At 40.0% G+C, this 12400-nt stretch overlaps 3 protein-coding genes across 11 annotated transcripts in view; all 3 read right to left on the minus strand.

The window, feature by feature from the left end:
* The window catches only part of dip2c (disco interacting protein 2 homolog C), a 162300-nt gene that overhangs the window by 60406 nt on the left and 89494 nt on the right, over positions 1 to 12400 (minus strand). For all 9 annotated transcript variants that reach the window (XM_023334751.1, XM_023334753.1, XM_023334747.1 and 6 more), the window contains exon 3: positions 1680 to 1790. In XM_023334751.1, coding sequence (XP_023190519.1) covers positions 1680 to 1790 — 111 coding nt within the window. The remainder of the gene's footprint in view (positions 1 to 1679; positions 1791 to 12400) is intronic.
* LOC111608772 (tripartite motif-containing protein 16-like) lies at positions 4335 to 6777 on the minus strand. Its single transcript, XM_023334755.1, has one exon. The coding sequence runs from the start codon at positions 6739 to 6741 to the stop codon at positions 4705 to 4707; it is 2037 nt and encodes a 678-aa protein (XP_023190523.1). The 5' UTR covers positions 6742 to 6777; the 3' UTR covers positions 4335 to 4704.
* Positions 8248 to 11283, minus strand: LOC111608773 (tripartite motif-containing protein 16-like). The gene has a single exon (XM_023334756.1). It carries the CDS (start codon positions 11252 to 11254, stop codon positions 9443 to 9445), a length of 1812 nt encoding a protein of 603 aa, XP_023190524.1. The 5' UTR covers positions 11255 to 11283; the 3' UTR covers positions 8248 to 9442.

The following is a 12400-nucleotide window of genomic DNA, read 5'->3' on the forward strand; positions in this document are numbered from 1 at the left end:
CCTAACAAGTCATCTAAACAGCAGACCTAAAAACAATGACATATATGAAAACAAAACTAAAAGAAGAGAAAAACAGACTATTGCTTTATTAAAATGAGAATGTTTAACAACAAAGGGAATTTCTCAAGCAAAATTACCCCACAAAATTCACTTGAAGTTCATTGCAAAAACAATTAAATGTTATTTTTCCAAGCAGAGTAAATATAAAGACTTCCAGCTTTCTGCAGGAATCACCAGCAGGTTTATGATCCAGCCTTTATGAAGCAGCATTCCTTTTACAATCAACACCATGTTCCCATTTTCTCACATCGAGTTTCGTACACAACCATCCCCCGGCTGACAGCAGCTCCCATGAGGCCTTGTGCTTTCCAACCAGATTAAGTTCAGGCAGAAGTAGAGGAGGGTGTTTTGTAAATGAATGTTTCTAGCAGCGAGATAAAGCGTTCTGATTTAGCCACAGCTGGGTTTGTTTGAGAGGAGCCTGTTGTCTGCAGAAGGCAAACACAACGACAGACGATACAGAGACTGTTTGCTCCATAATGACATAAGTGAGACATTAGTCAGGATGAATGCAGCTCTCAAATGTGTGTTTACTTGGCATGTGTGTGTTTTTGTAGGGGGGGGGATGTAATTTCAATCTCAATTAAACTTTTATTGTCTTGTTGTTGACTGAGGTTGACTGCAGAGTGCGTAGAAGTGAGTTTGTTGTTCCCAGTGGATTCTCTCAAGATTAAACTCATCTTTAGCATCTAAGCTCAAAATAAGACCATTGAAGGTATTTCATATAAGCCAAAAACATCACCAGCTCCAATTTACCATAATATTTTGAATAAGATTCACTGACAGATCTACAGCTTCTAAAAACAACCCAAGTGCTTCAAATAAATAAATAAAAGACCCAACTGGTTTTTGCCAATAAGTTAATGTATTTTGGTGTCTGGAACATGAGCCGTTTCAAAAACCTCTGGAATGTGACGTTACCTAGCAACCCCAGCAAAGCCCAGCCCGTTACCTAGCAACGCAAGCTGAGCTCCAGCACTTTTGGTCAACTGGTTTTACTGCTGTATGTTTGCTTGAACTAGTTAGGATAGGTCTATGGCCTATACAAAACATGTTCACCACATTTTGAGTCCTTTCAGAATGAAAAGAGCAAATTGTCACTTTAAATCTAAATAAGCTGCTGATAGCCACAAAACACCTTTACACTCGCAAGCGAAAATGGCTGTGAACCAATGCGCAATTATACAGCTCTACACCTTCGAAAAGCAAAATTAGAGCCTCCTGTACTAACAACTAGAATGTCTTTTTCAGTAGCCATTGTACAGCGCGGTAAAACCAGTTGACCAAAAGTGCTGGAGCTCAGCTTGGGTTGCTAGATAACTAACTTGTTGCAATAAACAGCTGTGTGTTTTTTTAAGAAGCAGTATAAACCCAAAAGGAAGCATAAAAATGTGAAAAATTAGAATTTTGCATAATAGGTCCCCTTTAAAAAGGTCATATTATCAGATTATTAAACAATTACTCTGTTTTCAATCATTGTGTTCTATGTTAATGGATCTATGAAAGTCAGACCAATTGGGTTTGTTTGATAATTGAACAGCAACCAATAAAATAACTCATCTGAAAGCAGCAGCAGTCCAGATGTTTACCGGTTGAAACAAATATTTTAGACATATTACCTGATCTGTAGCGTTCATCTCTGGAGCCCGACGACCGCCGGCGGTTGTAGCGGGACGACGAGGAGGGGGTGACCGGTGTTCTCCTCTCCTGGCCCATGGAGGGATCCATTCCTGGAAGAGCCAGGTGTGATAATGAACATAATTAAATTTTACAGATTCAATTGGCACGTTTTAGACTTTTAGACTTTAGGTTTAATCATTCTTTGTTGGTGTCAGGTCTCAAAACTTTCTGATCCACAATTAGTCATTAGAGGAACTATTAGTAGTCCTCTGAAACCCACAAGGAATGCAACAGCTCCAGGAAACCAAACTATTTCAAGAATTTAAACTCCGATTGCTTTGGAAGCTAATGCAGTTATATCAAACAAATGAATGTCCAGTCAGTTATAAAAACATGACAGTGCTTTATTATTGTTTATTTTAGTGGTGGTACCCTCAAACATTTTGTTTAAGCATCCACAGACGTAGAAAAACTCCTCTGCAGGCACCAATCAATAAGTCCGATTATAACCACCTAACTGCAACTGACAGCTACCACTTCTCCACAGCCGCTGATGATCCACGACCATCCGTCCGCACCTCACACTTCCACCCTCGTCCGTCTTCATTAAAAGCTCTCAGAGCGCCTCGGCGAGCCGCTGCTGCTCAGGAGAGGAGCTAAAAGTTGATTAGCCAAGCGTTTAATGACTACCAGGCAGCAGAGGAATCAGTCTGGGAAACTCCTCGCTCTCTTGTTTCCTCTGGGGAGTCTGGATGGATGGATGAATGGATGGATTCCCCTCTTCTCCAGAGTCAGAGTAGCTGCCCTTAGTTTTCCTTATCCAACATGCTCAGCAAGCAGACTGCTTCTAATCTATTTACGCCTTAAAGTTTCACATATGTCTATGGTCTATACAAAATATTTTCAATGCATTATTAGAACAAAACCATTCTTAAATAATGACATTTTAGCATGCTCAGTTCTAAGTTCAGAATGAGCTATTTTAGAGCCTCTTGTCACTTTCAATGCAAATAAGCTGCTGCTATCCATGTCCCCCAACTCAACATTTGAGTGCGAGTATAAACAGATACATCTTTGAAAAGCAGACGTGGAGCCTCCTGCACAACCAACAAGAATGCAGCAAGTGGTTTCTGGATGGTGAGTCAACAACAAAACACTTATCTTTTCCAGCAGCCATTGTACAGCGCATACAACAGTAAAACCAGCTATCTAAATGGCCTGGAGCTATGTATGTATGAATGAATGTATGAATGTAATTCCAAAAAACAGCAGTTTTTTGGAATTACATTCATGTTTTTTTGTGTCTGGAAAATGAGCCATTTCAAAAGCCTTATGATTTTTAAATCACATTAAAATCAGCATTGTGCCGTTACCTAGCAACCCAAGCGGAATTCTGCCTGCTTCCTAGCAACCCAAGCATAGCTCCAGACCATCTAGATAGCTGGTTTTACTGTAGTTTTTCTCTTTCTTGTTTTAGCACTTGAGCCATTTTTAGGAGTGGAAACTCGAGTACAAGAACATGCAAAAGGTGAATTAAATAACGAACGGCAGTTAAAAATATCCTGGTACATTGATACATCTTGTTATTTTTTCTGGGTAAGTAGAGTACAGCCATCTTGACTCAAACAGTGGTGCTCTAAAGGTTTTCAAATCTAACAAAGTCAAAAGGTTTCCAGTGAATAGAAGTCAGACACATGATCACAGCTCTTTACATTTATGACATCTAGTCTCTGTGGCACCTGAATGCATGCTGCAGGGAAAAATTCCCAGCTGTCACACAAGTGACATTCCTTGCAAACCACCACAGCTGGGAAGTACAAGGAAGTAGTTCAATTGCTGCTATTAATACGTATGATAGAGTTAAGCGGCCATAAATAAACCTCCCATGATGTAATGATGTACTTTCTAAGCAATCAATAATAAAAACAAGCATCCAGAATAGTGGTGAATCAATTAATCAAAATTAATCATGATTAATCGATTGCTAAAATAATTGTCAACTAATTTAGTAATTGAATAATTACTAACTAGAGTATACAGACTTTGGCAAACATGTTTTAGCTGAAGATTCATCCTTTGCTACAAACTAAATGAATGCTGTGTTATTGCATGTTAGGCAATAAAATGTTTGGATGTGATTTTTATTAGCAGTAGACAAGTTAAAGTAGCTTCAAGTTTCATTGTGCTACATTTTCCACAGGCCTTTATTTCACCTGGACTGAAACACATTTCTAGAGTTCATGAAGCTCTCAGCTAGAGTGGCTGCATTATTCAAGTTTTCCCAGATGAACAATGAAAGGAATGCCGAACAGCAACTTGAATGAATCATTAGTTCGCTGAACACAAACACACAGCCTGTTCAGACTGGTTTTTGATGCTACATTCAATGTACTAGTTTTGAACCGTTTTTATAGTATAATAAAGAATTTTTCCTGTTATAAACTATGTGATGTTTATAACTATTTACAAGGAAACATTTTTATTTAGAAGAAAAAGAGGTGCTGATGGAGAAGTTAATACTCTTTACTGCATAAGATTATGTGTGTGAATATTTCTATCTCAGCATGTAGATACTAAAGGAAAGATTTAACTTTCGACAAATGCAGAAACAAATATAAAGTGTTAAAATAAAGAATAACTATAATTTTCTGTTGCAGTCCAAGTCTTTTATTTTCAAAATTATGAGTAAAATAGCAAAAGTTACAGAAAAACAAAAAAGAAGTGGCAACAGTCAAAAAAGCAAATAAAATTTAATAATCCTATGCCAAGCACAAAGGCAGTTGTGTAGTTTTGTTACAATAGTTTGTAATATTTTTCCATTTTATAAAGTAAAAATATAAAAAATGAATGTCAAAGTGTGAAATTAAAAATTCACCTCAAGAGGCAAAAAGACTAGTCATTGATGAAATACAGAGTGCATGTCAAGTTGTTTCCTGTCACCAATGCACTGACTTACTTAATTACACCACTTATTGGTCACATCCCAGTTTCAGTTCTGAAAGTCCAAAGCCTAAAAATCCAACTCTACACTAGTTTGCAGATCTCAGCAGTTGCTCCATCTGAAAGCCAGAGTCCAACGTAGAGCGGCTCGGTGAACGTGGTCTCAACTCTGTGGAGGAGCGCCATGGTTTTAGAGACGCTGTAGAAAGCCAGAATACCTGCTTTATAATCCAGGTACACTCCGACTCTGGAGGACCACGTGCCCGGGATGGGAGTTTTGTTCTTGTTGTGTCTGAATTCGCAACTGTTCTTAAAACAATCAAGACCCCAAGAGGTGCCGTTTTGTCCAAACATGCAGTCGCTGAAGATCCCGGCTCTGCTGATGCCTTTGTAAGCCAACGCCACCATGACTCCTTTCCCAGTCCTCTCCACTTCCAGGTAGCAGCGGCCAGTAAGGCTCTGTTGACTCAGGACCTGCCAGGTGTAAATAAACCTGTCTGGGTGGTTGGGGTAATCCTGTTCTTCACTTACAAATGTTACTTTTCTGTTCTCCTTAGTTAGCAACAGTTTGGGGAATGCAGTGTCTGGATTCAGTGTGATTTGGCAGGCATATTCTAGAAAGTGTGCTCTAGTTTTTAAAAGATTTCCTTTGCCTCTTACAGGACTGATAGGTAAAACATCAGGTCTATCAATTGGTGGTATAAGATCCGGATTGTCATATCCCCTGTCAGGGAAGAAGTTTCTGGTTTGTTCAAATGTAGCCTTTTTGCCAGTAAAGTATTCACTGCTGGGTAAGTCTTCAGACTTTTGTCTGGGTAGTCTTAAGCTACCACTGGGGTCAGGAAGTTTGGGTTTTATATAGCTGAAAGGCGTGGTACTATCAAGGTTCTGCAAGAGTTTGGCTTGCATAAACTGAGTGGTGGTCTGTCTATGTGCTGGTTTGGAAATTTCTATAGTATTATAGAAATCAAGTTTTTGCTTCCTGATGTCCTCTTCAGGCTTTGGTTCAGGCATATTAGGCAAAGCCGTAGAGGTAGTAATTGCAAGCATAATCTTTTCACATTCTTCATCGAGAACCTTGTGCAGTCTCGTTTTGGCCTCTGAAACAGTGGCAGGAACTCGATCAAAGTTACGCTGGCGGCGGATCCTGATGCTTGGATGTTCTCTAGGGACATTCAGACAAGACAATGACGGATACTTCAGCAAAAAATTTGCATGGTCTTCTGTGCGAGACAGTTTGTCCAGTTCAATATCTTTCCTGTTCAACTGCATAATCTCCTCCTCCACCTTATTCCGAACTTTTCTAAAGAGACCAAGTTCAATGTTCTGTTGAGAATTCATCTTTTCCCTCATAAGAGAGAGTTTTTTCTCTATTGTCTTAATGAGTTCTGTAAAAACCACTTCAGTAGTACTCAGTGCACTATCAGCAGCGTGACTTACTGCATCTTCCTCCTGCTGAATAGTCTTCACATCTTTCTTCTTCTCCACGATCCTCAGCTGTATCTTTTGCCGAACCACTTGAAGCTCCTTCTGCCTCTCCGTCCTTTCAGCAGACAAGGAGACTTTGTTGTGGCCTTTGTGGCCGTCCTTGGAGCAGAGATAACAGATGCACCGCTGATCGGTCTGGCAGAACATCTTCATCACTTCTTGATGCACAGGACAGATGCTCTCCTCGAGACTTGCAGTTGGTTCCACCAACTTGTGTTTCCTTAAAGGAGGCACCTCATTGTGAGGCTGGAGATGTGTGGCGCAGTAGGAAGCCATACATTGCAGGCAGGACTTTACGGCTTTCACCTTCCTCTCGGAGCAAAAATCACAAGCCACGTCTATAGATTCAGTATCGCGGTACATATCTGGAACATCAGGTTGGACTTCAGTCTTCCTCAGTTGTTCGACTACAAGTGCTATAATGTTGTTTTTAACCAAGGTAGGCCTCGATATGAAGATCTCACTGCATTGAGGGCAGTTGTAGATGCCTGACCTTGCTTCATTGTCCAAGCGTTTGCTGATGCAGATCCTGCAGAAGTTGTGACCACAAGGTACAGTCACTGGATCCCTGAGCAGATTGGTACAGAGAGAGCAGCAGAACCTCTCTCGCTCCAGCTGAATCCCTTGAGCCATAATTTTCTCTGTCGGACGCAGTTACCAGACAGTTAAGTGAGAAGAAATGACTAAAGCTGCTCTACTTCATCCGGATATATACAGCTGGGATGGCATTTCAAGCTCTGCCTCATTCCAGAGGCAGGAGTGGCTTCAAGACAGAGTTCCTGTAAGGCTTGACTGCAAGAGCTTGGGACTTTACCAGAAAGGGTGGAAAATGCCAGTCATGTTGACAAGTCATTGTCGTCTGATGAAAACAAAGAAACAATTATAAAAGAAAAAAACTAGATGACTGGTTGAGTGAAGCAGAATAATGAACATGAGTGTGGAAGTGAGATAGATGACTTTTATCTGGATTTTTCAACATTTTATAGACATGTAAACATCAAGAGAATATTCTGTTTCATAAAGATACCAAGGAGATTTGGGAAGATATGGTATGCAAATATGCTATTATGGCCTCTAAGAACCCTTTGCTGCAACAGGCCAACTCCAGCGTCACAGCGATGACAATGGAGGTCGGTACAGTTCTTCCTGTAATCAGTTGTTGTCGATTCGTACTCTCGCTCTGACCATCTTTGTCGTTGTGACACTTCACCCGCCTTGCCTGCTGTTGGTGGTCAGAGGGCTTGGTGGAGATGGTACATGGCAGCTTCTCGTCCGTCAGACTGCCCCAGGGATGTGGCAGTGAACACAGCTTAGCAGCTATGTAGACATGGAATGTGCCAAGGACTGGAATTAGAGCAGGAAACCAGTGTAGTGCTCATGTCCTCTAAGATCATGGTACATTCAATTATAGTATATTTTTAAAACTCCCTGACAAAGAGAAAACCCACAACATCATACTGAGCCTTAATAATACGCTCAAACTGAAGCTGTCAATGACTCAAACTGTTCAAACTTCATTTCAATAAGTGGTTTGTTCATTCATATTCCTGTAAGGTAAGCTTGACTGTTTTATTGTTTAGTGTGGAGGTATTTCCTCCACACTAAACTATTTAAAAGCATTCGTTCCAAAATTCCCAAACAGACTGCACTCACTATCAGCGCTCACTCATAAACAATATATTTTTTAATTTATGGTATTTTGTCTCAAAAAGATTGTGTAAAACACTTTGTTTTAAATGTTCATAAAAGCATACAAGCTAAATCGATTGTGTCTATTATGCAGGTCATTTTGCTGGTGCAATCTTGTTTGCGTTTTGTTTGTAGATCAAGTTTGCACGTGTTATCAAGCTGCACCTGTTTTTATACTAGCAATCTTTATAAAGATCAGGCCCCAAAAGTATTGAGCTGACAATTTTCTGGAAGAAGGAAGGGAATTTCTGAGTGACTGTCACTGGAGGAAAAGAAAATGAATTACATGCCTCACAAGGAATGTGATACTCAAGTTCCTCGTGTCAGATCACCTGAAGGAGCCAAAAGTCAACAACAGACAAAAGACAACAAATTACACATCAACTGTAATGTGCAAAAGTTTCGGGCCATCTTTAATGTCTCAGAATCTTGGATTCTAATGTAAAGGAACAGTTTATAAATGTTCTGCCAGATAAAATTAATACTCAACAGTTACAGGCAAAGTGTTTTTAACCGTTTCATGTTTGTTTTACATGTTTCTCTGTTATAATGAAGGATAAAACCAACTTGATACGATTCAAAAGGTTTTTGTTTTCCAAATGGTTTAAGCTGACAGACATCAAGCTGATTTCTGGAGTAAATCCAGGCTGATGATGAACCGTTCTTCTCTGATTAGTCCAGAATTTTGTGACGTGGCCTCAAGCTGGTCTTACATCCACATACATAATAGTGTCTCAATTTAAATCTAATTCGTCATATTTCAATGTCCCAAAACTAGTTTTTGGTGTTATATTTATTGCACCATGTTGGATTGCTCAGTTCTGAACATAGAATGTATTAAAATAAAGTAGAAACTGCATTTGAAAAATAAATTCACTGTGCAATAAGTTCAAAACTTAACACAATGTTTATTATTAGGATATAAACAAATCTATTACTTACAAGGAAACATACTTTATTGTTCAGAAGACAAAAAGTGCAAATAGATAAATTACGTTTTACTGCATAATTCAGTTCATTTTGATGCTAGCTTGGTGTGTTAATCTGCACATTGACACGTAAGAAGCCGAATAAAGGATTTGACTTTAAACAAAAACAATCAAGTGTTAAAATTTTTTTAAAATTTTTTTTTACTGAAGTCCAAGTAATTTTTTCATAAAATGGGAAAGAAATATTTTAACATAGAGAAAGCAATCTAAGTGGAAAAGTTGGAAAAAGAAAAATACATTTTCAACTAACTAACTTTTGTTTTGCACAAAATATCTAAAGTTTCAATGCAACAGTCTCAAGTTTGAAAACATTAACATGTTTTTCCCTTTCATAAAGCAGAACATGGCTTTCAAAACACTGAAGTTAGAAGAGGCAGAAGCAAATAATAGAGTCATTGATGAAAAACATGGTTACTAGTGATGGAAAGTCCTCTTGAGACACGGCTCCCAAAAAAACACAGAATCTTCTGGCTCCCGTACAGCTCCTCAGATTTGTTGTACAAATTCCTAACACAAATAGTCCAATTCATTCTCTCTCAAGATTTAGCTGGAGTTTTTGACCATGATCCATCACTAGTGGTCACAGGTCTATACATGATGAGACATAGTCCACTTATTGGTCACACACCAGTGGCTGATATGATAAAAATCCAACTCTACAATAGTTGGCAGATATCCGCAGTTGCGCCAACTGAGAGCCAGAGTCCAACGTAGAGCGGCTCGGTGAATCTGGTCTCGACTCTGTGGAGGAGCGTCATAGTTTCAGAGACACTGTAGAAAGCCAGAATACCAGCTCTGTGATCCAGGTACACTCCGACTCTGGAGGACCACGTGCCCGGGATGGAAGTTTTGTTCTTGTTGTGTCTGAATTCGCAACTGTTCTTAAAACAATCAAGACCCCAAGAGGTGCTGTTTTGTCCAAACATGCAGTCACTGAAGGTCCCGGCTCTGCTGATGCCTTTGTAAGCCAACGCCACCATGACTCCTTTCCCAGTCCTCTCCACTTCCAGGTAGCAGCGGCCAGTAAGGCTCTGTTGACTCAGGACCTGCCAGGTGTAAACAAACCTGTCTGGGTGGTTGGGGTAATCCTGTTCTTCACTTACAAATGTTACTTTTCTGTTCTCCTTAGTTAGCAACAGTTTTTGGAATGCAGTGTCTGGATTCAGTTTGACCTGGCAGGCATATTCTAGGAAGTTCTCTCTAGTTTTTAAAACCTCTTCTCTGCGTGTCACAGGAAGACAAAAGCTAGGTTCTGGTTCTGGTTCTGGTAATGGTTCTAATTCTGGTTCTGGATCTGGTTCGGTCTGTAAGACATCAGGTCTGGGCTCCATGATGCCAACATCAGGCTCTGGCTGAGGCATATTAGGCAAAGCCATGACCACATTAACTGCAAGCATAATCTTTTCACATTCTTCATCGAGAACCTTGTGCAGTCTCGTTTTGGCCTCTGAAACAGTGGCAGGAACTCGATCAAAGTTACGCTGGCGGCGGATCCTGATGCTTGGATGTTCTCTAGGGACATTCAGACGAGACAATGACGGATACTTCAGCGAAAAATGAGCATGGTCTGCTGTGCGGGACAGTTTGTCAAGTTCAATATCTTTCCTGTACAACTCCATAATCTCCTCCTCCACTTTATTCCGAACTTTTCTGAAGCGACCCAAATCAATGTTCTGTTGAGAATTCATCTTTTCCTTCAGAAAAGAGAGTTTTTCCTCTATTGTCTTAATGAGTTCTGTAAAAACCATCTCAGTAGTACTCAGTGCACTATCAGCAGCGTGACTTACTGCATCTTCCTCCTGCTGAATAGTCTTCACATCTTTCTTCTTCTCCACGATCCTCAGCTGTATCTTTTGCCGAACCACTTGAAGCTCCTTCTGCCTCTCCGTCCTTTCAGCAGACAAGGAGACTTTGTTGTGGCCTTTGTGGCCGTCCTTGGAGCAGAGATAACAGATGCACCGCTGATCGGTCTGGCAGAACATCTTCATCACTTCTTGATGCACAGGACAGATGCTCTCCTCGAGACTTGCAGTTGGTTCCACCAACCTGTGTTTCCTTATAGAAGGCACCTCATTGTGAGGCTGGAGATGTGTGGCGCAGTAGGACATCGTACACGGCAGGGAGGATTTAACAGCTTTCATCTTCCTCTCGGAGCAAAAATTATAATCCACATCTTTGGGTTCAGCTTTGCAATATTTATCTGGAACCTCCGGTTGGACTTCAATCTTCATCAACTCATTGACTACTAATGCTATCATGCTGTTTTTAATCAGCATAGGTCTTGATATGAAGATCTCTCTGCATTGAGGGCATCTGTAGATACCTGAACCTTCTTCATTGTCCAAGCGTTTGCTGATGCAGAACATGCAGAAGTTGTGACCACAAGGTATGGTCACTGGGTTCCTGAGTAGATTGGTGCAGAGAGAGCAGCAGAATCTCTCTCGCTCCAGTTCAATCCCTTGAGCCATAATTTTCTCTGTCACGTACCTGACAGCTAAATGAGGAGAAATGACTGAAGTTGCTCGACCTCACCAGAACATATACAGCTGGGGTGAGGATAGTATTTCAAGCTTTGCCTCATTCCAGAGGCAGGAGCGGCTTCAAACAAGAACGTCTATCCTCGTTCTTGTAAAGTTTATCTGTGTTAGTTTGGAACTTTACCAAAATAAGAGGAAAAATGTGAGTTATTCTGAGAAGTCATTGTTGTTGGATGAGATCAAATAAACAACTATATAAAAACTCTCAAGTAGTTACCTAGCTGTATGATTGCTGAGTAACCAACAGTGGTGTGCGATACTACCTAAAAGTTAGATGAACTAGCCCTAAGCCCTAAACCCTAAGCGTATCAACACAATATTTAGCTGGAGCTACTGTAGAAGTGTTAAATTCAACCATATTGACAGCTACCATTGGTCAATGGCAACATGTCGTGACATAGTGCAACAACCTCAGCAGGGTAAATTTTGTAATTACACACCCGTCTCCACGGTTGTGCTTCAGGAAGAGATTCTTTGTAACAGACTTTTCACTCATAGTTCACTTGTTTTTTAGTTTTGCTAACTCTGTTGCTGATTTCACCTTGAACAGTATATTTTGAACTAATTACTGTAGGAAATATAAGCTGTAGTTCTACAGCAATGCATTCTGGGTAGAGAATAAACATTTGCTGCACTGCATTGTGGGTGGAGAATGTGGAAGGACTCAAAACAATTCACAGATATTCCATTTTTACATGCATTTTAACAGCTCTGGTTATACACTTAATTTGTTCCTTTGTTACATACTTACTATTTGCTCATTGAAGTTTCTTAAAAAAAGAGAACATGAGAGTAAGAAATGGAAATGCAGCATCAACAGTCTTCACCAACTTCAAAATAAGAGCATGAACATAAACATCTAACTACTTTACTAAATTTTAACACAGAGATTAAAGTTTGATCTCACGGAGATTGATATGCAAGCTTCAAGTAGAAGCTTACATAATAGGCCATGTAAATTATAATGTGAAAATTAAATTGTGATTGAGAGTTGTAGTCTCTTAAAAGCAGATATAACTTGAACTGATGTTGGGGCTTCAGCATTAGCTTCTGCTAAACACTGTGTTGGTATATCTA

This window comes from Xiphophorus maculatus, chromosome 6, assembly GCF_002775205.1.
Source record: "Xiphophorus maculatus strain JP 163 A chromosome 6, X_maculatus-5.0-male, whole genome shotgun sequence".
Classification (NCBI taxonomy): domain Eukaryota; kingdom Metazoa; phylum Chordata; class Actinopteri; order Cyprinodontiformes; family Poeciliidae; genus Xiphophorus; species Xiphophorus maculatus.

Excerpts from the sequence above, each read along its gene's own strand:
- LOC111608772 (XM_023334755.1), bottom strand. The coding sequence starts at position 6,741 with ATGGCTCAAGGGATTCAGCTGGAGCGAGAGAGGTTCTGCTGCTCTCTC.
- LOC111608773 (XM_023334756.1), bottom strand. The coding sequence starts at position 11,254 with ATGGCTCAAGGGATTGAACTGGAGCGAGAGAGATTCTGCTGCTCTCTC.